This window comes from Ahaetulla prasina, chromosome 8 (genome assembly GCF_028640845.1).
Source record: "Ahaetulla prasina isolate Xishuangbanna chromosome 8, ASM2864084v1, whole genome shotgun sequence".
Classification (NCBI taxonomy): domain Eukaryota; kingdom Metazoa; phylum Chordata; class Lepidosauria; order Squamata; family Colubridae; genus Ahaetulla; species Ahaetulla prasina.
The window spans coordinates 16,442,611-16,467,834 of record NC_080546.1 but is presented as its reverse complement, the minus strand read 5'-3'; the positions used below and the strand labels follow the sequence as shown (position 1 = coordinate 16,467,834).

Genomic DNA, 25,224 nt, shown 5'->3' with positions numbered 1-25,224 from the left:
CCTTAGTTTTAACTGGCTCAGTTTAATTGGATTTTCTTGTTCACTATGAATAAAGGACTGTGACTGAAGCTTTATATCCATCGCAATAGACCTTACAAACTTTAGAGACTGATACCATTTTATAAAATAACCAGCTTCAACATGTTTTACTTACCAGTTTAGAAATGATTAAAAATTCAATGAAAAGGGAAGGCCACTCTTCTATATATACAGAAACTCATTACATGCAAAAGACCTGGAAAGACCTGTTGCTTGCAACCTCAGATAGTAGAAGAATGCAAGATTCAGCTTGCAACTCCATGTAGCACAAAGAATAGAAGATGAAGTCTACATGCTTTGAATGACAAGCGCTAAAGCAGGTATTTACAAATGGAATACAAAGATTGGCCTGGGAGAGGCATTTCAGATCAACCCAGCTGCATCACTTAATGATGGACGCTCCGGTCCCAGTTATGGTCATAAATCGGAGGATTACCTGCATTTTTATAGAACCTTGGAAGCCTGTCAGAGTTTCCTTCTGTTCCATGTTATGCCCAACAGAAACATGTCAGGGATAGACTGACTTCCTTTCTCACACTTTTCACTTTTTCACAACTGCCGTCCCCCTTCCTTTAACACTGCATTGCTCTCTTCCCACTTCCCAAGACCAGATATACAATCTTTCATAACATCACATGGATGTAAAGAGGAGTGGGGTTTTGACTACCCAGTGGAGCCCGCCATTTTGAAGTTGCCAATTGTCCCTAAGGGCACCCTTATAATAATAGCAATAGCACTTAGACTTATATACTCCTTCACAGTGTTTTACAGCCCTCTCTAAGCGGTTTACAAAATCAGCATATGCCCCCCAGCAATCTGGGTCCTCGTTTTACCCACGTCGGAAGGATGGAAGGATGAGTCATACTTGAGCCGGAGAGAATTGAACTGCTGAACTGCCGGCAGCCAGCAGTTAGCAGAAGTTAGCCTGCAGTATTGCGTTCTAACTACTGTGCTACCAAAAATAATCCTTTGTGAGTTAATGATGTCTGTCCACAGGTTGATTAAGGCAGATTGTCCAATCTCCACATATGCCAAAGAATTGAAACTGACTGGATGTTTATCAAAGTTTCTAGCCATTTCCAACCCTTATGAGAACTCGAATTCTTCATCATAATTGGAAAACACCTAGCTGAAAAAGGTGATTTAAGATCTCAGGCAGTCATTCCAAACAGCTACCAAGAAATCTCATTTAGAGATGAAAGAATAGAAGCTGAATGGTCAAAATAACTGAAGAGGTTCATGGCTGAGCAGCAACCAGGATGAAAAAAAAAATCAATGCCTGAAACACTTCCTCATTTAAAAAGAATTATAGGCCTACTTTTATTATTTCTAAAATGCACAACCGATCTTGCTTCACTCAATCGTGAACTAAAACTGTTTTCCTGTTAACAGCAAAAGACTCAAAACACCTAGCTTCATCTCAGTGAAAAAGAGACAAATCAATTCAATTTGACATAAACCATCAATACTGGGCAAGAAGCCATGTCTATAATTATGAACATCAAATATGTCAAAAGCTCAGTGTTGTGAGGTGTTGCCTTGCTCTTAGCAAGAGCCAAGACTGGGTTTATTCTTATCTCTTGGATTTTTAAAGAGAGTAATAAGCAACTGTTTTATTAACTCAAGAGCAGGTCTCAGAAACTTTTGAAGAAGATGGCCCATCCTCTTATAGCCATGATGGCGAACCTATGGCATGCGTACCACAGGTGGCACATGGAATCATATCTGTGGGCATGTGAGCTGTTGTCCTAGCTCAGCTCCAGCAAGCGCCGGCCAGCAGATTTTCACCCACAACCCCCCTCCACTCCCAGGAGTCTCCACGAGGCCCGTTTTGGATGCCAGGTAAGTCCAGGGCTTGCACAGAGGCTCTGGGAGGGCCTCCGGGGGTGGGGGGAGGCTGTTTTCACCCTTCCCAGGCTCCAAGAAAGCCTCTGAAGCCTGGGGAAGGTGAAAAACGAGCCTGCCAGGCCCAGCGGAAGTTGGGAAACGGGCAGTTTTCAGCCTCTGGAGGGTCTCTGGGGGGCGGGGAGGCCATATTCGCCCTCCCCAGGCTCCAAAAAACCTCTGGAGCCTGGTGAGGGCAAAAAATGGGCCTTCTGGGGCCACCAGAAGTCGGGAAAAGAAATGATTCTGGCCTCCGCAGGGCCTCCGGGGTGGGGAGAGGCCGTTTTCACCCTCCCCAGGCTCTAAGAAAGCCTATGGAGCCTGGGGAGGGCGAAAAACAGGCCTACCAGGCCCACCTGTAACCTTTTTGCCGTCAGGTGCCAAAAGCGGGGAGTGCGGGGGGGGGTCACGCATGCATGCACGGGGGGCATTAAATTATGAGTGTGGGTACTTGCGCACGTGACCCACCCACACTCTCCCCACTTTTGGCACGCGACAGCAAAAAGGTTAGCCATCACTGTCTTATAACAATAGCAATACCACTTAGACTTATATACCACTTCATAGTGCTTTTACAGCCCTCTCTAAGCGGTTTACAGAGTCAGCATATTGTCCCCAACAATCTGGGTCCTCATTTTACCAACCTCGGATGGATGGAAGGTGAGTCAACCTTGAGCCTGGTGAGATTCGATCTGCCAAACTGCTGGCAGCCGGTGATCAGCAGAAGTAGCTTGCAGTACTGCTCTCTAACCACTGTGCCTCATTTGCTACAAATGATATCTGCTAGAAATCTCCAAGCATAAATGCCCAAACATTGACGAAAAAACCTCTCTGAGAGGCATTTTAAAGTTTTATGGAAAGGATTTGTAGTATATACCCTGAATTTAGTCATGAACATTACAGTACATATTAAATCTTGACATATCTACCAGTGGTGAAATCCAACTTTTTTATTACCGGTTCTGTGGGCGTGGCTTGGTGGGCGTGGTGTGGCTTGGTGGGCATGGCAGGGAAGGATACTGGAAAATCTCCATTCCCATCCCACTCCAGGAGAAGGATATTGCAAAATCTCCATTCCCATTCCACTTCAGGGGAAGGATACTGCAAAATCCCCATTCCCTCCCCACTCCTGGGGGAAGGCTATTGCAAAATCTCCATTCCCACCCCACTCTGGGGCCAGCCAGAGGTGGTATTTTCCAGTTCTCCAAACTACTCAAAATTTCCGCTACCGGTTCTCCAGAATCTGTCAGAACCTGTTAGATTTCACCCCTGATATCTACTCAAGAGATGTTCCTGTCAATCTAATACTGCTTTGCACATTGAAAATTCTGGATTTAGGAAGCAAAGCAACAAAGCTTGAGCCAAATCAAACTGAAATTGTATGAAGTTCTCCTAGAGAAAGATAGCTTTAATGTGCACTTGGTTATTTATTTATTTTGTCTATTTACTGGATATAGTCAATCTTTTGATTTCCAACTTAGGATGGTGTATGGTTAAAACAGAAATAACACTATTTTAAAAACCCCATTGAAATATATATTAAGGCATCAAACAATTATGTCAGAGGCAATTCAGCAATTCCACCCCACCTTCCCAATACAATACAATCAGATTCACAAAACCAATTGACCCAGTGCCTGAGGAAAAACCAGATCTTCAGGATTTTATGAAAGGCAAGTAAAGTCAGGGCCTCTGAATCTCAGGGGGAAATGTGAATCCCTAGCGCAATGCAGCAACAGGGATGGCACATCACCTGCTGCTTCAAATGACATTGCTTAATTTTATATTTTTATTTATTTATTTGTCAAGTACGTATTTGATAATATATTTAAGTATACACATGAATTGAATACATAAAATAATACAAATAAAGGGAACATTAGGACAGCTGGTGCTCTTATGCATGCCCCTTACAGACCTTAGGGTGAGGTCAACAGTAGGCAGTCTAAGGTTAAAATTTTTGGGGTTTTGGGATGAGACCACAGAGTCAGGTAGTGCATTCCAGGCATTAACAACTCTGTTACTGAAGTCATATTTTCTGCAATAGATTTTGAATGATTCACTTTAAGTTTGTATCTATTGTGTGCTGGTGTATTGTTGTGGTTGAAGCTGAAGTAGCCATTGACAGATAGGATGTTGTAGCAGATGATTTTATGTACTATGCTTAGGTCAGACCGAAGGCAGCGTAGTTCTAAGTTGTCTAAAGCCAAAATTTCAAGCCTGGTGGCATAAGGGATTCTGTTGTGAGCAGAAGACAGGAGGACTCTTCTTGTGAAATATTTCTGGACATGCTCAATTGTAGTAATGTCCGATATGCAGTGCAGGTTCCAGACAGATGAGCTGTATTCGAGAATTGGTCTAGCAAACATTTTGTACGGTCCAGTTAGTAGTGTAATACCACCGGAGAAACTACACAAGATTAGGTTTACAACTCTTAATGCCTTTTTGACGATGTTGTTACAGTGGGCTTTGGCAGTTAGATCATTAGATATGAGTACTCCAAGGTCCTTGACAGATTGAAAGTCATCTATAAGATTGTGTCCACTCAGCTTGTATTTTGTGTTTTGATTCTTTTTGAATCATTTTTAAAAATCTTTTTAAAAAATTTTCGAATTGAGAGGAGCTGGAACATACCATCCCTGCTGCAACTTATCAGAGGGGGAATTTCAGAGGAAATATCAGGTAACAGAACCATCCCCCCTCCTCTTCCCCCTGCCAGGCCAGAAAGGTTGGGGACCTCTGTGCTATGCAATATTATTACTCTACCTCTCGTCTCTACAGCCTAGAGAAATATTTCTAAATATTTCTTTCTTTCCAAAGCAGGTACTGTAGCTGGCACAATGCAAAGTTTTAATAGAGAAATTTAGCATAAAGTTAACAAACATGAGGAATAAAATTAATTTTGTATATTTGCTCAGTTCACAAAACAAAATATATGTTGTTTATATGTACGCTAAGAGCTTATGCAACAGAGACAAATTCCTTGTGTATCCAATTGCACTCGGCCAATAATGAATTCTATTCTGTTCTGTTATTTGTTCACAGTTGTGTTTATATGCATTGAGATTCCTCAATGTTTCACCTCTACATTCAGAGAGAAGGTAATGAAGTCTGGGGGTTTCAGTTTTGGGCAGGGAGAAAAGACAGAAAGAATACAAGAGTTTGACCTCTGAGATTACTTTTTACATTAAGAAGTTTAAATAAAGAAGGTGTGGTTGCCTCAGGCTTTGCTTCTTGAAACAGTTCCAAAGCATGTCATATGCATGTCAGATTTCCGAAGTCTTTAGATAGGAATGCATATCTTTGGTTTGGTTTTTTCCCCAATGCATCTTTTTAAAAGGCTGGAACTAAAAGTTATTACCGGTAGTTTATCTTTTGACCTTCTCCATGTTCTCTAATATATTCAGGTCTTCAACCAGTGGTAGGTTAAATGAACCTATCTCCTAAATCTGTGATGGTGAATCTGCGGTACATGTGCCAGAGGTGGCACGCAGTGCCCTCTCTGATGGCATGTGAGCCATCACCCCAGTTCAGTTCCGCTGCACATGCACGCACACCTCCCACTGGGCAGCTGGTCTTCAGGTCTCTGCTGCTCATGCACAGGGGGATGCATGCATTGCATTTGGGGGGTTTAGGCATGCCTGCGTGCATTTGGCACTTGGTCCAGAAAAGGTTAGCCATCACTGTCCTAAATGATAATCCAAACATTATTTTTATTTATTTTATTTATTTATTTAGTCACAACAGTATATATAAGCATAAGCATGAAAGTAACTATATAATATATAAACATATATATATAAGCATAAGTATGTAATAACTATATTGATTGGATGTAATGAAAGAAAACAATAGGAAAGGAACGGTAGGCACATTTGTGCTCTTATACACGCCCCTTACAGACCTCTTAGGAATGGGGTGAGGTCAATAGTAGATGGTTTTTGGTTAAAGCTTTGGGGATCTTGAGAAGAGACCACAGAGTCAGGTAGTGTGTTCCAAGCATTAACAACTCTGTTACAGAAGTCATATTTTCTGCAATCAAAATTGAAGCAGTTAACATTAAGTTTAAATCTATTGTTTGCTCTTGTATTGTTGTGATTGAAGCTGAAGTAGTCTTTAACAGGAAGGACATTGCTATAGATGATTCTATGAGTTAAACACAGGTCCTGTCGGAGGCGGCGGAGTTCTAAGTTTTCTAAACCCAAGATTTCATCTTTAAATGAAATTTAATTAATTAAATTTAAATTAAATTAAATTAAATTAAATCAATTAAACATATTAAACAATACCTATTTCATTAAAACAAGTCCTCTTTTTCACATGCAGGGACTGCACTCCTTTCTAAAGTGACCATGTGTGGTAGGAATCAACGAAGGTAAAGCCAAAACAAGGTCTCAGATAATCAGAAAGAATGCTATCAACATGGCCAGAGGAATGTGTTCTATTCCAAGTCCTGGTTAATACACAGAGTCACTGAGACGATGGATGTACCTGGCATATTTCTTCTCCATTTAACGAGGAATTTAAATTTTGCAGATAAAAGTTAAGTTGAACCCTAATCCTAACCATAACCATTTCTACATGTTGGATTAGGTATTAAAATTTTCTGTCCTTTGTATTATTTTCCATCCCATGTGGAGTTATTCCAACACACCCACATTGAAGCTAAAATCTAGGCCTTACCTTTTTGGAGTAACTCGTGAAGGCTTTCAGCACTCTGATTCAGCACAGCCCATATTTCTTCTTCCTGTAGTGGTCCACCCCGAACTTCCAGGGCTTCAGCTAATGACACATGCATTTTATCTGAGAAAGCAAAACAAGACAATCCTGGTTCAAGAAGGCATCAGTACTTTCTTTCCATTCGGCATTTGTACTAAATGTAGGACAAATTTTATTCCAAGGCAACAGTCATTTGGATGGACAGAACTATAACTCCAACTTGCCTTGCTTCCACATTAAATTTATAACAAATCATTGCATATATATTTTGGTTTTTCTCCCATCAAAGCTTTCAGATAAGTTCAGAAACTATAATGTTATGATTATCACAAATCTGCAGCCTGATTTAAGAGGTAGACCTGATCCATGATTCTTCCTTGGAATCAACCATCTGATCTCTGGGTCTTATGTGACATTTGTGAGGCTTCTGCTTGTGAAATTCTGATCTCTGGACTGGCCAACAACCCTGACATGGCTCTTGAAATTTGGACTGGATTGTGACTATTCTTCTGCATGTTCCTGTTAAAAGCAAAGCCATTCAGGCGAGCTTTTTTTTTCTGAGACTGTTTTGGTTTATATTCCTTGTCTGCCGTTACCTCCTTGACCTTGAGGTAAACTGCTAATTTCCATATTCACTGCGTGTGTTATGTATATTTGAAACCAGAAGCAGAATATGGTTTACACTCATGTTACTGCGGGCACACTGCAACAATCAGAACTCTGAGGATCAGTTGTAACTGCCATTTTTTCAGTACTATTATAAGTTTGAAATGTCACTGAATGAGTGGTCATAACCTGAGGACCACCTATGCATCATTTCTATCATCAAGCATTATGTACACTCTTGTAAATGTATTTTTGTAGTTATAAGTTGAAAAAACATATACATATACAGAGAAAAAAGATTAAAATCCCTGTGGGTATGTAAGAAATCCCCAATCCATATAACTAGAAGAAAAATATATATGCATAAGATAGGAGATATCCTATTACATGTAATATAAATAAAAAAAACACTGAAATGTAAATGGAAAACATTTTAAGGACTTCAACTTTATATGCTCACAGTAAAAATAGCTGAGTTTCTTACACAATGATAGTCAGAAGGAAATAGCAAAAGGGTTAGGAGAAGAATAAGTACAAGCACGAACTTTTTTTCATCAAAATATATTGTAAAAGGGATAGAGAAATCAGAATAGTCCAATGAGAATTCAGTATGTCCAGGAGAAACCGGAAGCTGTGCGGCGAGACTGACTGGAAAAGAGCAAGCTCCGACGAGCCTGGAGAAAATCCAGCTGGACAAACCGCTGTTGAGGGGGTCTTCAGACTGGATCCATCTTGTAGGGACGGTGAAGAAGGAGAGGCATCTTGGACGACCTTGGAGATCAGAGGAAAGTCTTCAATATGGTGGCAGGGGCGGGCGTCATTACGACCGTCATGAAGCTGGAGCAATCAGAATAAGATTTGTGCAGGAGCGATGTTTTGGATGGAGTATTGGTACCGGGTGAGTGATTGGCCAACTCACAGGTAAAAAAGAAGTATTTTAAAATTCTCAAAAGAAGTCCCCGCGAGGAAATAGCAGCTAATTGGCATTGGGGAATGTTAATGGAGGGAGAAGAACAAAAACGAAGTTAAAGCACTAAAGCCCAGAATGGAGCTTGATATTTGGATTGGAAATTAGATTTGGAGATATTAAAATTATTATAAGAAAAAGAAACCCAAAAGAAAATAGTTTCTGAACAAGATAGGACATAATTTTAAAAGTTTTGAACTTTAAAGGAAGAACAAAGAAAAATTCAAAATAGAAAAGCCCTACAAAGGAAATTTTTCAATTGGATTTTAAACTGGAATTTGGGATATATAAAATTAAGAAGAGAAAGAAGAAACTTGAAAAGCACTTGATAAGTGGACTTAATACACAAATTGGATATTTTGTGACTTTGTTGATTTGAAACTTGTGGATTGGAGAGAGCCATCTGCTGGCGGAAAAAAAGCATTACAACGAACAATTTGAAATCTGGAAAAAATTACAGTGACCTTGAGCTACAAAAGCTACAAAAGTATCCTCCTTTAATTTGTTTTCTTTTAAGCTGTTTGATCTCGACAACAAGGAGGTGGAAAATAACAAAACTGTAAATTGGAGTTAAAAACAAACCAGAACGTTAAAATGTGGCAGGAACTAATTGAGATGGTCAAAATGATGTGTGTATCATTTAATCTTGATAGAAAACTAGAAACTGTGTCAAAACATATTCAATTGGATAAAGAGGCTAAGAACTAGAAACAAGAAAACAGCACTGAAGATAAAGACATTGATGATGGAAAATTAAATGATTACACTGGGAGTAATAATGAAAAAAAAGAGAATGGATAGGAGGAAACAACCTACAAGAAAGAAGCAAACTAAGGGAAGAAAAGGAAAGGGGAAAAGGCTAGAGGAAAATATTTTTAATGATTACATTGGGATTAATAGTAGCAAAAATAGAGAGGATAGGACGAAGCAAGAGAGAAAAGAAAAGGGGAAAGGATTAGGCAAAAAAAAGGGGAATAGATCAGATGGGAATTTACGGCAAACTAGATGAATAAAGAATTTAAAAGACAAAGGAAAGATACAGAAGAAAAGACATAATGATTATAAAAAGAAAAAAAAAGAAAAGAAAATGAGAGAATGGGATAAAGGGAGGAAAATTTTAAGAGGTGGATTTCTGGATGGACCAAGAGAAAATGGTTAAAAGGAGTAATTAATGGAAAGGAGGAAGGGTAATATGATATATACCTATAGTAATAAGAGAACTGTATTATTATTAATATTTGTGATTGTAATATGAAATATATTGTGTAATACGAATGGTAGAATGGAGAAAAACAAGGGAAAGGAGGAAAGGAAATATGCTATATACGTATAGAATTAAATGACTTGTATTAATATCAGTATTGTATGTATTTAGAAGGGGTTAAGATATGGAAATTCAAGTGAAATTGAAATTGAATAAGATATTAATAGAAATTAAGAAAAAGAAGATGATTAAGAGATTAAGATAATGTTTGTATCTGAAAAAGGTGGTATGAAAAACAAATTTGAAGAAATATATTGTTTTTTGTAAAATGGTAAAACGATTAATAGAGAAATAAGAAATGAGAAATTGGTCCACCTTAGAAAACAATTGACTTTAAGAGATAAATGTGAAATATCAAGCTATAATAAAAAAACAGAAACTAAGGATGGAAATGACTATGTTTAAATTAAAGGGTTTCAATAGAAAAAAGAAAATAAGAGAAAACAAATTGATGATAATTTACAAATGTGGTGATTTTGAGAAATATATGTGATAAATTGAGAAATAAGATAATGATACAAAATAAGATTAAGACTGGAAGTTAGGGTGGATAATAATATTGATTATATATTAAATATTAAGTAGAGATGAAAAATAAAAAGTAGAAAAAGAAAAGAAAATGAGAGAATGGGATAAAGGGAGGAAAATTTTAAGAGGTGGATTTCTGGATGGACCAAGAGAAAATGGTTAAAAGGAGTAATTAATGGAAAGGAGGAAGGGTAATATGATATATACCTATAATAATAAGAGAACTGTATTATTATTAATATTTGTGATTGTAATATGAAATATATTGTGTAATACGAATGGTAGAATGGAGAAAAACAAGGGAAAGGAGGAAAGGAAATATGCTATATACGTATAGAATTAAATGACTTGTATTAATATCAGTATTGTATGTATTTAGAAGGGGTTAAGATATGGAAATTCAAGTGAAATTGAAATTGAATAAGATATTAATAGAAATTAAGAAAAAGAAGATGATTAAGAGATTAAGATAATGTTTGTATCTGAAAAAGGTGGTATGAAAAACAAATTTGAAGAAATATATTGTTTTTTGTAAAATGGTAAAACGATTAATAGAGAAATAAGAAATGAGAAATTGGTCCACCTTAGAAAACAATTGACTTTAAGAGACAAATGTGAAATATCAAGCTATAATAAAAAAAACAGAAACTAAGGATGGAAATGACTATGTTTAAATTAAAGGGTTTCAATAGAAAAAAGAAAATAAGAGAAAACAAATTGATGATAATTTACAAATGTGGTGATTTTGAGAAATATATGTGATAAATTGAGAAATAAGATAATGATACAAAATAAGATTAAGACTGGAAGTTAGGGTGGATAATAATATTGATTATATATTAAATATAAGTAGAGATGAAAAATAAAAAAGTAGGAAAAAAGAATATTATGGCAGAAATTGAAATATATATATTTGGGAAATACTTATGTTATAAGCTGTATAAATTTTGACTCGGTCAATGCTCTATTCAGAAAAAATGTATTGTTTGTTTGTATGTTTGCTTTAAAAAAATATAAAAATATATATAAAAAATCAGCATGTCCTGTAACCATCAAATACTGAAAGGATTTTAATATTCTAAAAATTGGTACACAACAGTGAAAAGCTGATACAACCGCACTTGAAGGTACTTTTCTGGTTTTTTACACAAGTGTGGGAGTAAGAGGCATCAATCTAATCTGTCAGAATCTGGGGCTGGGTCCTGCTATTCTGGTATTTCTCAGCATAAAAGGTTAAGCTCATGTAACAAAATAGAAGTAAAAGCTTCTGTTTAAAAATTCAAGCTCACCAAAAATGCCTGAAGCAGTTTCATACTCAGTTGTAATTCCATCAATATGAACTGCCAAGAATTGTGTGTCACAGATGTAGACCTGCAGAAAGAACTATGTAGTGGTACAGATGTCTGGGAGATAAAACATCAAGTTGACAGTGCCACTGGTTTCTTAAGAACCTTTCATTTTCATCCATAAATTTACTTTGACAATGTTTTATTTGCTCTGATAGTGAATTCAAGAAAAGCAATACATACAGATAGTAGAATATAATCTGGCTATTACAGATGCTGTTGGGAGAAAATCAAGGAAAACACTGGAGAGTTGAAGGGCAAAAGTGACTTGAAAATGGATGATGGAGGAGGAGGAGGAGGAGGAAAGGGAAGTATGATCCCATTCTTACGCTCCTAAATCAATCACACTCTGCACAATGAGACGAGAGTATTATCTTTATAATGTTCCTCAGAATATTGCAGTCATGCTATTTCTGATCTCCAAAGCACAAGTTCATCATTGTCAAATCCACAAATATGTCAAGAAATTGTATTCTATTTTCCCCCACCCCCCACCCCATAGATACATGAATTTCTCTGCTCCTTCCAGGATATTTAAACAAAGACAGGCACTGTGATGCTGTAATTTCATAACATGGTTTCAGGATTCCAGAAATTAGCTGACATTTGGATAGCCTGTGGAATTATAAGGGACATGAAAGGCAAGTGAATCAAGTCAAACCAAAGAGAAAATCTAGAAAAAAGGCTGAATGCCCTACCATAAGAAAAGTAATGAAATGATTCATAGAAAAATGTCCGGGTCCAAAATGTATGCAATATGTATGTGGATGTTTCACGTGCAATTTTAAAAGGATGCGGTAGAAAGAAAATGAACAAGATTAGGACCAAGGCATGTTGGGTTAGTTTACTTCTTTCCCTATCCACTGTAATCCCTTCAGAAATGTGTGTGCTACCCAAACTGTTATTAGCCAGAGGAAGAAAGATTTTGCTGGTGTCAGCAGGAATTCCTTCCCAAAGCTAATTATTGCTGGATAAGTAGTTTACAGTAGGACTATGGCACATGAGGAAATGATTAAAGCAGGATGATCGTCATGGGGACCTTCAAATCTTGTGGAATTCCAGAAGAACCAATGCCAACAACAGGGTTTGTTGCTCAAAAGGTATGTTATGATCACATGGTTTTACCCTGGATAAAAAGCATCCATGCTTACTTACTTCAAAAGAGGACATTTACTGTTTCTACACATTTCATAGCAATGGTGGTTTAGTTTAGTTCCCAAACAATACAAAATATACGGCTTTAGAAAGAGTACAAAAAATAGGGGCCGTAATAGCTCAGGCTGTTAGTAGCCTGTTATTAGAACACAGTAGCCTTCAATTACTGCAGGTTCAAGCCAGGCCCGAAGTTGACTCAGCCTTCCATCCTTTATAAGGTAGGTAAAATGAGGACCCAGATTGTTGGGGGGGCAATAAGTTGACTTTGTAAATATACAAATAGAATGAGACTATTGCCTTATACACTGTAAGCCGCCCTGAGTCTTCGGAGAAGGGCGGGATATAAATGTAAACAAAAAAAAAAAAGGGGGGGACCATAAGGAACAAAAAGCGGGCAGACAGTCACCCATATTTATGCTGTCCACTGAGTTCTGCTCTTGAAAGCAACCCAAAAAGAAATAAAAATCTCATTGTGCAATTATTCTTTCAATTTTGAAAGATGTTCTCCAATCTAAAATCTAAAACTGGTTATTACCCTCTTGTTATCTTTCCCTTAATTGTACCAAAAACCACTGGATTGCTGGTTTCATAATGAGTGGAGGGTTGAAAATTGAACTCATACACCGGTCCCTAATCTAGACATGACCTGCCATGAGAGTACCGAAAGAAATCCCTTCATCGTTTGTCAAACATCATGCTCACACTAAGATCCCTGACCTGTTGCCTCCTGATTATGGCAGATTAGAAGTTAGAATTCCTTCACACAATTCTACCTTTCTCTCACTTTCTCTTGTAGCCAAAGTCTAAATCAGGGGTGTCAAACTCAAGCCCCACGGGCCAGATCTGACCCATGAGGTACTTAGATCTGGTCCACAGGACTGGTTTGGAAGGGCAAAGGGACGGCCTGCAGTGCCTCCCCAGTGCCCCATTTTCAACAATGGCCTCCTGCATGCGCCGCCCCCCAAGCTCCATTTTTGCTGGCAGAGGGCTGCAGGAGGCCATCACAGCCAAAAACGGGGCAGTTGCACAAGGCCCCCTGGCCCCGTTTTTGCTGGTGGAGGGTTGCAAGAGGCCATCACGACCAAAACAGGGTACCAGGGGCCATGTGCGGTCCCCACGGGCTCTGTTTTTCCTGGCGGAGGGCTATCAAAACAAAGTAAAAACAAAACAAAATGAGAAATGTTTCCCCTTTTGCATTTGAGCATGCAAGAAGGGACAGGAAAGGAGAAAGGGAAAGAGGAAAGACCAAAAAAAGAAGGAAAGATGGGAAGAAAGCAAGGAAGGAAAAATAAGGAAACGGGGAAGGAAAAAGAAAAGGAAGGAAGGAGGTTATAGAGTGAGGGAAGGTCTCAGGAAGTCCTTCCTTAGCACTTGGCCACCACAGGTGCCCCGACACAAGTGATGTTGAGCTGGCCACATCCACCCCTGACCTTCTGAGGCCGAACACAACTCTGATGTGTCCCTCAATGAAATCGAGTTTGACACCCCTGATCTAGACTGAGTTATAGTCCACTGGAATAAAAAAAATCAATGAAAGAGAACTGCAGTCCTCATGCATTTGGTTGAGTATGTTGACTTATTCTTATATAGTAGATTAGCTAGCTTCCTTAATATTAATGTAAACAGACTATTGAAAGTTCTATTCTCTCTCTGAGAGCCTTAAATGTTATAGTGAGGTCATGGAGTGTTAATGGCTCAACTTTTGCCTGTCAAAATTCACCAAGTTTTCAGCTTTCACATCAAACTGATTCACACCATTCAATCTTTCACACCAAACTGATTTCACAATGGATTTTTTTTTCTCCTCCACAAACCACACCTCTTTTTTTTCCCTTCCCAGATTCAACCAGAGGAACTTGTTTCTCTGATGTATCCTGTGAAACCAAACCAATCTCCCATTGCACAAATGGCAATCAAACTTTTTTAAGAAGAAGAAAAAGAGAGAGAGAGAATTTGGAACACACCCTCTTCAGAGGATGAATTCAGCAATTTTCCTTGCTCAGGACTGATAGATAAAGATGAGAATTAAGCTTAAGCCCTGTAATACAAATCTTTATTACCATCATAAACCAGCATAAGAGATCCATTAAAACAATTAATAATTTTAAAACCTAGTACAAAAGTTAAAAAACATGTTAAAAAACTATAAAACTGAATGAAAACATTTTTAAAACTAGGTACCACATCTATAAAATGGGATAAAAATATTAAAAATAAAAACATAGTAAATATATGACTAACTATAAAACTATCATAATACAAATTACTCTTGACTAACAAGTGACATACTCTTCAAATTAATTGTTTGTATTATATCCCTCTTATGCAGAGCTATGAGTGTAATAAAAGATTTATATTATACTGTAATCCCTGTTAACAAGAATGGTCCTTAAATAATTACAATTCTTGATTCATGTTCTTTATATTAAGAGATGGATTCCATTCTTACATTTGAATGTAAAAATAGGCTATCTAGTCTTCTCCATACAACTTGTTCGATTAGATGCATTATCTGCTCCTTGCAATCTTCATTTTTTAAATGTAATAGAATCAATGATAAAATTGATAATTAATAAAAGTGATGAACAGAATTTCCCAGACACTTAATCACCAGTAGATCTTTTTCAAATAAATGGATGACCTGAAGAGTTATTAGCATTTCTTTACTACCATTAATAACTGTTTATTTTTTTCTGGTCAATAATTAATTATGACAAAGATGTCTTGTTTGTTTAGTAATATTTAATCACACAATCCTTTCTTGATTCTGCTCATAACTGATTATTTGAACCAAACAAGCTTGATTCACCCATGTAACAAAGCTTTGTTCAAAATGCCACAAGCACTTAAAATATTCTAAACCAGCTTTCTCCTGTTCACCCTTCTAGATGTGAGGATTTCTGGACAAGACAACAAAAACAATGATTTCACTTCATTTCTAAGCAATTGTATGTCATTGACAATTGAAAATCTCAATACTGTTTAACAAGAAACAAATTTTGTGTAAAACACTGAAATTGCAATTAGAAACCCCAGTGTCCTTTGGTACTGTCATTATATATTTCATGGGAATTACTCAAACTAATGTCATTGTGGGAAGAAAGCCTTACAGTAGCCAAAAATCAGAAGGAGTCTGTTAGCAATATTTTAGACTATCTAACATGATTGAAAGGCACATTTTTTATGAGCTATTTTTTACTTCATCAGGTGTTGTGTAAGTTGTCTCTACGTAAGAGATGAGTGGCAAACCAATCTAATAAATAAATAAGTATTTATGTGTCTGTGGGGATGCTGCAAAACAGCTATAAGTGCAGCCTCATTCTGAGTGTCCAAACTGAGTGACCACGGGGAAGGCCCTGACCATCAGAATTTTGAATCCAGGTTGTAAGTACCCTCCAGTAGGTCTGCTGAGAGTTTCAAATGGTTGCTGAGCCCAGAATAACTGTTATTTTCTTATATATTTCTAAGCATCCCAAATACAATATTCTTCAAAAGATAGTTAGCTGTAAACCAGAGGATTTTTTTTTTGAACCCTACTTGCTCACGGGGGGGAAAAAAAGGATCGTAGAAAGCAGCTGGATAAGCAACAGAGGATGCTGGCAAATTGGTACAGACGTCCCCCTTCTTAGTAAATAGTTGCTTTGTTGCTAACTATTTTGTAAAGTCCCACCTTCTCTATGGCAGCCATTTTGGATACTTGGCATGATCTCAGAATTTGGAATGTGCCTCCCCGTCAAAAACCGATCGCTGTCCCTGATAAGATATTTCCGTGAATGGTCTCTGTGTATCCCACAGATGACCTATGATGAATCAGTTTCCTAGAAAAAATGCTGTATGCCTCCAAGGAAGATTAAGTGCCTGGCCTTGACTCACTTCTACCTGACAACAGAAAATCATGGATACTTATAAATGGTTCTTAACAGAACAACTAAGAATGGACTTTCCTACCCATTTAACCTGTCGAAACACTTACAGAGACCACAGACTTAAAATCACACAGCTGTTTCGGCGGCATTTAAAAGCTTTTTTCTCTTTTTTCCCCCCCCTGGTTCATTGCGAATTGAGATTTTTCTGAAGGACAGATAGAATTGTTTCAAGGTTCTGGAAGAAGTTGCCATTATCAATAACATCTCTAGATCCCGGGATCCCTAGAAATCTGGTTCAGGTTTTGGGCCTTTTAAAACAACTCGGGTTATAATACTGCCAGACGGAATTAAGATTGTGGAATCAGCTCTCCTTTTATGCAAGGGAACCCAAGCTCCCAACCAGTCCTTTCAAAACGGCACGTATAAAATTATCTTAAGACAGAACAGCTCATTTTTGCAAGTTGCAACTAGCTTGAGAGAGTAATCCTGCAGACATATCTGAAATTTTCATCCTCATTAGTGACAATTTCGTAAGAAGTATTTAAAGGCATCGTGGTATCTGCAAATAGCCCAAGGGTTCACCAAAGAAATGTCTCACAAAGAACTCTAATCACCCTTCTCTCTGATGCCTATCATACTGGCACCAAGAGAAAAACATTCCAGAGTTGTTATACTACCAGTGTTCTATAGTTAGCGTAGAGACACGAAAGGCCTATAGTAGCATTTACTGACTTGGGAAGAAGGCATCAAGGAGATAGCAACACACACCATGTTTTCACCCATGATATAAATGGGAAAAAACTACAGTTGAATTAAAACCGCATATAAACAGGTAGTCCTTGTCTTACAATCATTCGTTTAGTAACTGAAGTTACAACAGCACTGAAAAAAACAGAAGACATAATTATCACCATTTTTCATACTTTCAACCACTGCAACATTCCCATGTTCATGTGATCAAAATTCAGACTCTTTGTAACTGGATCATATTTATGACAGTTTCAGTATCTTGTGATCACTTTTTGTAACCTGACCATCAAAATCAATGGGGGAGCCAGATTCACTTAACAACCATGTTATTAACTTACACTTAGTACTTACAACTAACTATGGAGTTTTCATATCAAATGATCTAAGTGCCAAAGCCCACTGCAACTACGTCGCAAAAAAGGCTTTAAGAGTTGTAAACCTAATCTTGCGTAGCTTCTTCTCCAAAAACACTACACTACTAACCAGAGCATATAAAACATTTGCTAGACCAATTCTTGAATACAGCTCGACTGTCTGGAACCCATACCACATTTCTGACACCAATACAATTGAACGTGTCCAAAAATGTTTTAAAGAAGAGCTCTCCACTCCTCCGAATGCAAAATACCTAATGCCACTGGACTTGAAATCCTGGGTTTAGAAAATTTAGAACTACGCCGCCTTCGACATGACCTGAGTTTAACTCATAGAATCATCTATTACAATGTCCTTCCTGTCGAAGACTACTTCAGCTTCAATTGCAACAATACACGAGCACACAATAGATTTAAGCTTAATGTTAACCGCTCCAATCTTGATTGCAGAAAATATGACTTCTGTAACAGAGTTGTTAATGCTTGGAACACACTACCTGACTCTGTGGTATCTTCTCAAAATCCCCAAAGCTTTAACCAAAAACTGTCTACTATTGACCTCACCCCATTCCTAAGAGGTCTGTAAGGGGCGTGCATAAGAGCACAAGCGTGCCTACTGTTCCTGTCCTATTGTTTCCTTTCGTTATATCCAATTAATATAGTTATTACATACTTATACATATATATATGTGCTTATATATTGTATAGTTATTTCATTCTTATGCTTATATATACTGTGTGACAAAATAAATAAATAAAAATAAAATAAACTGCACTGATTCACTGAACACCTGTGGCAAGAAAAGTTGTAAAATTGGTCAACACTCACTTAATTGTTTTACTTAGCAACATGAATTCTGGGCTCAATTGTGGTCAAGGACTACCTATAATTGCTTTCTAAATGTTTTTTGCAAAAAATGGGCAAAAATAGCCCTAAGCCAAATCCAAAGAAGAGTCTCAACAAATGACAGCACCTGGTTTAGAAGCTAAGAAGGGTTGAGCTCTATACTCCTTGGATGGAAGACAGCCCCCCCACCCCAGGGATGGATTAGAGGGTGAAGCTGGAAAACCACCTCATTATATGGCAATGCCAAACCAGTTCTATATGTCTGCCAAGAAAATGTGATGGATGTGTGGTTGAAAACACCAGGCATTGAGGTTAACTTAAAAGAGATCTTATCTGGTGCATTTTGGGTTCTAAAAAGCTAAAAACCATAAGCATATAAGAACATGGGTCAGAAAAAGTACTTCACATATAAGCACAAAGACAGAATAATAGTCTGTTTCCAGATTTCCAAAATTCTCTGATATTTGATGCTGGTCTTCTCATTATCTATGGAGATTCTCGGTCATCCAAGTCATGGTTGTCCCAAAAGTACTTTTTCAAGAGGCAACTGGACTTTCTGGTTTTTCTTTGAAGACGTTTCACTTCCCATCCAAGAAGCTTCTTCAGCTCTGACTGAAGAAGCCACCATCCAGTCAGAGCTGAAGAAGCTCCTTGGATGAGAAGTGAAATATCTTCAAAGAAAAACCAGAAAGTCCAGTTGCCTCTTGAAAAAGCATCTTTGGTCTTCTCATTGTTTTCTTCAATTGAGTCCAATTTACAGTTTCTTTCCCAATCTCACTTGTGATTTCCATTGTGTGTGTATATATAAGATATGAAGTGATATTAAAAAAGAGAAAGATGTTCTTATACATTAAATAAGAACTGTTTTTAAACATAACTTTAGGTGTAGACTTATGCATAAATGAAAGAGCAAATTCATAAAAATAGCTATTGCTTTCCAAAATAACTGACAAACTGGTTTACTCTAGTGTCATCCCTTGCAGATTAAGTACTTTATACCAACTCTCATAACTACCTAGCCTTTCAAAGGAATTAAGAAAGTTGACTGCATACTTTATGATTAACCTATAACTTTATGCAGGTCTGTCATTTGGCACCAAAGCAATATGATTCATTTGCCAAGTCTTATCATCCTCCCACCCATCATAATGGCAATCATAAAGTAGGAGTGGACAAAAATTATAGTGAACCAACACAGATGGCTTTCTGTAGTTTGCCAAGGGTTCCAGCAAGGCTACTAAGAAAAATAGCATGAAAACACACAAATCCCACATCAATCTATTGAAATTTACAAAGCAGGGAGTAACCAAAAGTAGATATTTGTGTGAAAAAACTACTCAACTCCATTCAAGCCTAGTTTTAAAGAATTAGCCTTATAATTATAGGCTCTAGTTGCTTAATCTCTATGATAAAGAAGAAAAAGGAAGCGGAGCTTGCAAGCCTCAAATTTTGTTCACTCCTCTTATCAGGATTGCAACTAACCCATGATTTGTTTTAAAGATGTTTTTCAACATTTTGTTTTAATTTCTAGTGAGGATTCATGGCAAACTAGATGTCCATGAAGGAACAGGAACAACATTGTGGCAGAGAGTGGCCACCAAACAAGTGAATTCTGGCTGGCAAAACCTCCCTGGAAAAAAGAGAGATTGTGAGAATACCTAGATACATTCTAGATAGCTGTCCTTGTATTCACATCACAGGAACTGAAGTTTTTATGGTTGATTTATGAATCAAGCAGTTGGGAATTGAGGAATTCCAACTAAGTTGACAGTCATAATGTAGCCTATATGAATGTATGGTTTACTAAAGTCTCATTTTTTAATCACTTTTGGCCGTAATAAAGATGACTATATTACCTAAATTGTTATATCTATTTCAATTGATACCAGTTAGGCTAGGGAAACCTTTTTTTTTTTGAATACTTAAATAGAATGATAGGTAAATTTATTTGGCGGGAGAAAAAAGCCCAAATAAAATGTTAACTTCTGCAGGACTCCAGAACCAAAGGAGGCTTTGGCCTACCAGATTGGGAATTATATTATCAGGTGGCCGCAATAACTTGGTTAAAAGATTGGATTCAACTAAGAAATAAAGAGAATTTTAATACTGGAAGGCCATGACCTTCAATTGGGATGGCATGCATTCCTTTGGGAAGGAAAAATTAAGATGCATACATACTTCCAGAGACATCTAGTGCGAAATGCTTTGATCAATATTTGGGATATTATAAAAAAAACCCACTATATGAAAGTTCCAGTTTGGATATCAACGATGGAGGCCATGATCTATCCCAAGGTATTGGACTTACACAAAATAGTAAGATACTCGGACCTATTAGATGAAAATTGGAAATTTAAAGTCAGAACAGGATCTAAGAAAACAAGGAATAAAAATAGATTGGTGGCCATATTTAGATTTTTGTTTTATCCTGCTTTTATTACTTTATAAATAACTGAAGGAAGTGAACATGAATAATACTTCCTCCTCCTATTTTCCCCATAATAAGGTTGGTTTGGCTAAGAGAGAGAGAATGAGAGAGAATGACTGGCTCAAAGTCATCCAGTCAGCTTTCATAACTAAAGGGGACTAGAACTTACAGTCTTCCCGGCTTATAGCACAGTACCTTAACTAGCACACCAAACTTCAATTCTTAGTGAAATAAGTTTTAAATACAAGTTTAAGGACTTACAATTAAAAATAAATAAATAAACAGCAAAAGGGTGATTAGAGTGCTGATTTTGGAAAGTTAAAAATGGACTAAGGGTCCAGATGGATTTGAAATAACATTTTGAAATTAATTTCCCTGGGAAAATGCTGGTGTTTGGAATTCTTTAAAAAAAATTATACAATGGGACTTTGAAGATTGGACACTAGAGGGAACCAGAAGCAATTAAAAGATTACAATTAAAGAAGAAGAGCAACACTTAAATTTGACTTAGTAATACGAAATGGAGTTTAGTATTGCTTGTAATGAAGAGTACTTGTGGACAACGGACTTAGAAATCAATTTTAAGAATGTCTGTCATTAGATACTATGTTTAAAAATAAGTTATGGAAGAAGAACAGGTTTTACTGAACATGACTTGAGACTGATTTGAAGGTGGAATTAAAAATGACAGGCCACAAGAATGAAAAAGATGCTACACCAGATATACAAATGAAAGTGGGTGATCTCTTAGTAATTAAAATGGAAATAACAAACTAAAGAATGGCCTGGTATATAAAACCTTATTAGAGGTTCAAAGAATTTTGTGAGAAGGGACAAAGAAAAAATGAAAATTAGGACATTATTCGAAGGGATTAAAGAGAAAGTAAAGGGAAGGAATATACAATTAGTTTATTTAAACCAGGTTGAAACAAATATGCTGTTACTCTGGTAGCCTTTAACAGACTTTTGCTGACCAGGACTGAATGATGAAGCTTTAAGAATTTCTCTATAGATAAGGGATGAGATATAGGAAAAATAGCCCATTTGTTGTATTTTAAGAGAGACTGATAAAAGTTACTAAAATTGTTTATACTTGTTGTGACGAAGAAAACGTTTCTTTATATATTTCTTTTTCTTTCCTTTATTCTTACTTTTTCATTATTTTTTATTTTTTGCACTCCCCATTTTTTTTGTTCTTTTATTTTTTAGTTCATATTACTTTTTATTTTTAAATGTAATGTTTAATGAAATTATTATTTTAAAAAGGGAACCTATTGTCAGTAACAAAATGTTTCTTTATTAGACGTTAAACTACCACTCACTCCAGCCCTTCTTACGAGAACAATTTACTTTTGTCATTTTAGGAAGCAGATACACAAGACTGCCGAAGAAAGATTTCTGCCCTAACTATCCAATTCCAAAGGTGCTTTTTCCAAAAGGCAATTGGACTTTCTTGGGGGTTTTTCCTTGAAAAAGTTTCACCTCTCATCCAAGAAGCTTCTTCAGTTCACTTCTTCAGAACTGAAGAAGCTTCTTGGATAAGAAGCGAAATGTTTCCAAGGAAAAAAAAAACAAGAAACTCCAGTAGCCTTTTGGAAAAGTACCTTTGGGACAACCTGTGATGATTCCCAGGGACGCTTCTCCAGATACCTCTCCAGCAGTGGTAGGTTGCCCCCATTTCGGACCGGTTCTATAGAACTGATAGTAAAACCGGTGGGAGCCTCCGCCCACTAACCCGAACATCATCAAAAGTGATCTGCGCATGCGCAGAAGCTTCGGGCACACGTGGGCATGATGCGAACCGATAGCAAAGGTAAGTAGAACACACCCCTGGTCTCCAGATGTCAGTACAGAAAAGGATGAACCAATCCCAGGCACGTCAGGAGGGGAGTTGATCAGCAGCACCAAGCAGCCAGCTGAGAGGGATTTGGCTGTCCTGCTGCACAGCTGCAGCAGGACAGCCCTCAGCCTTCAGGTGGGGAAAGCATGCAGCTGCAGTCGTCAGTGATGAAGAAGAGGAACTGCCTTCTGAATGTGGTCTGAGAATATGTAGGGGGCAGAGAAAAGGCAGCAGCAAAGGTCAGCCAGATTACCTGTGAGAAGGCAGCTTTGTCCGTCTTGATGGGCTGCACCAGAAGCTGGCTATTTAGCACAGCAGACAGAGGGACAATGATGCTGGGAACATGTTCATTTCCTAGCTGCGTGTTTCCTGGTTGTTGTGATTCCTGCCTTGCTTTGGATTTGACATTGTATCTTGACTTGGGATCGTCCCTTGTGAATTCTGGACTTTTCTTGCCTCATGGACCCTCTTCTGTTGTGGATTTAATTTTGCCAGGTGGATTTTTCTTGCTTGGGAAACTTTCAAGTGCCTGGTGGACTCATGGGCCATTGCTCTGTGGACTAGCAATGGCCTGCTTTAGGCTAGACGTAATTGGAAGAGTCCTGGTTTTTTGGTGAAGGGAATTATTGAGGAATATTAATATTCCACTAAATTGTTACGAGCAGAACATCACACAACCATGACCTGAATGATTGAGAATCTGCATAGACAACCAACCATCTAATATTTTTATTTATTAAGAATGAAGTATGGGCAGAGCTCAGGTGTATACTAGTTCATAAAGAATGTGCAAGAGGCTGGTATTTAATTTCCCATTATTTTAATTTAAAAAAATTATAGTCAGGAAGATAGAAATCCTCATGGGCATCAAAACGAGTTCCTAGGACTATACTAGTGCCCAGGGCTGATGTCTAGATTATATATTACTGAGAAAGAACATTAAAAAATCTGATATTTACAATATAGCTGGTTACGTAGTATATATAGCAATGTAAATCATATCCCTGAATGCAGGTGGGTCACTCACTGTTGGAAGGAAGAGTAATACACTATACGTAAAAGAAATAGGTTTTCTCAAAGGAAATAAAAGTTCAACCATAAACAACTTTTATGCAGTTCTCCAAATTGTTTCTTGAAAAGCTGCCCTTTTTTGTGGCTGAGCATGAATGGAGTATTTGCTCTCATGGCATCCAATCTGCAGAGCATATGCCAACACTCTCCATGCTAGAAATCTCTTGTTTTTGTAACTTTTGTTAAAAGGTAGGTTTGCCTTGTCCCATTGTGACTGACTCAAGGGAGTGGTGTTCATCTCCAATTCTCAGCCGAGGGACCCGTGTTGTCTGAGCGACATTTCCATCATCATGTGGCCAACCTGAACATATGGAATGCTATTATCTTCCCACCGAAGTGGTAACTATTTATCTATTTGCATTTGTTTGCTTTAGAACTGCTAGGTTGGTAGGAACTAAGGCAAGAATAGGAGCTCACCCTGTTGCGTGGTACTCGGGTCTCGAACTCAGACTGTCGGCTTTCGAACTGATAAGCTCAAGCGTCTTAACCACTGAGCCACCATGTCACCCTATTTTTTGTTACCTCTTGCCGTATTTTCAATGTGCCATGAAAGGTTTTTGGGGATGGCATTCAGTGTATCAATAACCCCTGGGATTTTTAGCCAGTTTATGCCATAATCTCAATTTCAATTTCAGAATTTTGCTAGATTTTGCTAGAGATAAATACCTTTTTGGTTACTTCTTACCATGTTACAACTTCTGATGGTAATCCTTTATTGCTCAAAGCCACTGGTTTATATATTCTCTATATTTTATTACCATCAAATATTTGTACTGCTTAGTATGTTTTTTGTAAATTAGGTTATGTGAAATGGATTTTAATCTTTACAAGTGCTGAAGGAAATGCAGTGCTTCCACCTCCAGAATGTAATTTAAATAAAGAGATATTTTAATCAACTAAAAAAGAAAAATAATCTTTGGAGATGATCTCTTTTGTTACCTATATTTATTTCTCCACATAAGCCCTACTATTCATTACATGCTTCTGCCAACAATGGGTAAGCTTCTTAAAGCTATCACAACTTCCACACTTTTAACTGAAGATATAATTAATAATCTTTATCAGGACCTGACAGTCATTTCCACCTCTTCATTTGAGTCAGACAATGTCTGCCCAACAAGTTAGATCAGACTAAGAAATCATTGCTATATAGTATGGGTGTCAAACTCAATCACGTCATGGGCCGGATCTGTTGTGGTCCGTCAGCAGCCTACGGAGCTGGCAATGGAGTCGGACAGTGATAAGGCTGAGGTGAGGCCAGGGACATCAAGAAGTGAGGTGCGGACTCCAGAGCCTCCAGAGACTGATAGTAGTGAGGCAGAGGAACAGGAAGAGCCTGTTCCTAATGCACGCATGAGAAGAGGTGCCAGAAGGCAAGAGCAGCTCAAGCAAAAAGGACAACTCGGGAGTAAGGTCAAGAGATGATTGGTCCCTCCCATAAGGCTTAAAACAGACCAACACCTGTGTTTCAGCTTTGCCAGAAAACAATGTTGTAGCTGCGTCTTCTGCTTCAACCTCTGCTTCGTGTACATCTTTGTTT

General features: G+C 37.6%; 1 protein-coding gene across 8 annotated transcripts in view; it reads right to left on the bottom strand.

Moving 5' to 3' along the window:
• PTPN13 (protein tyrosine phosphatase non-receptor type 13) overlaps positions 1-25,224 on the bottom strand; it is a 199,086-nt gene that overhangs the window by 141,119 nt on the left and 32,743 nt on the right. For all 8 annotated transcript variants that reach the window (XM_058192077.1, XM_058192069.1, XM_058192073.1 and 5 more), the window contains exon 2: positions 6,607-6,726. In XM_058192077.1, the coding sequence (XP_058048060.1) occupies positions 6,607-6,721 (115 nt within the window). In that variant the 5' untranslated portion in view covers positions 6,722-6,726. The remainder of the gene's footprint in view (positions 1-6,606; positions 6,727-25,224) is intronic.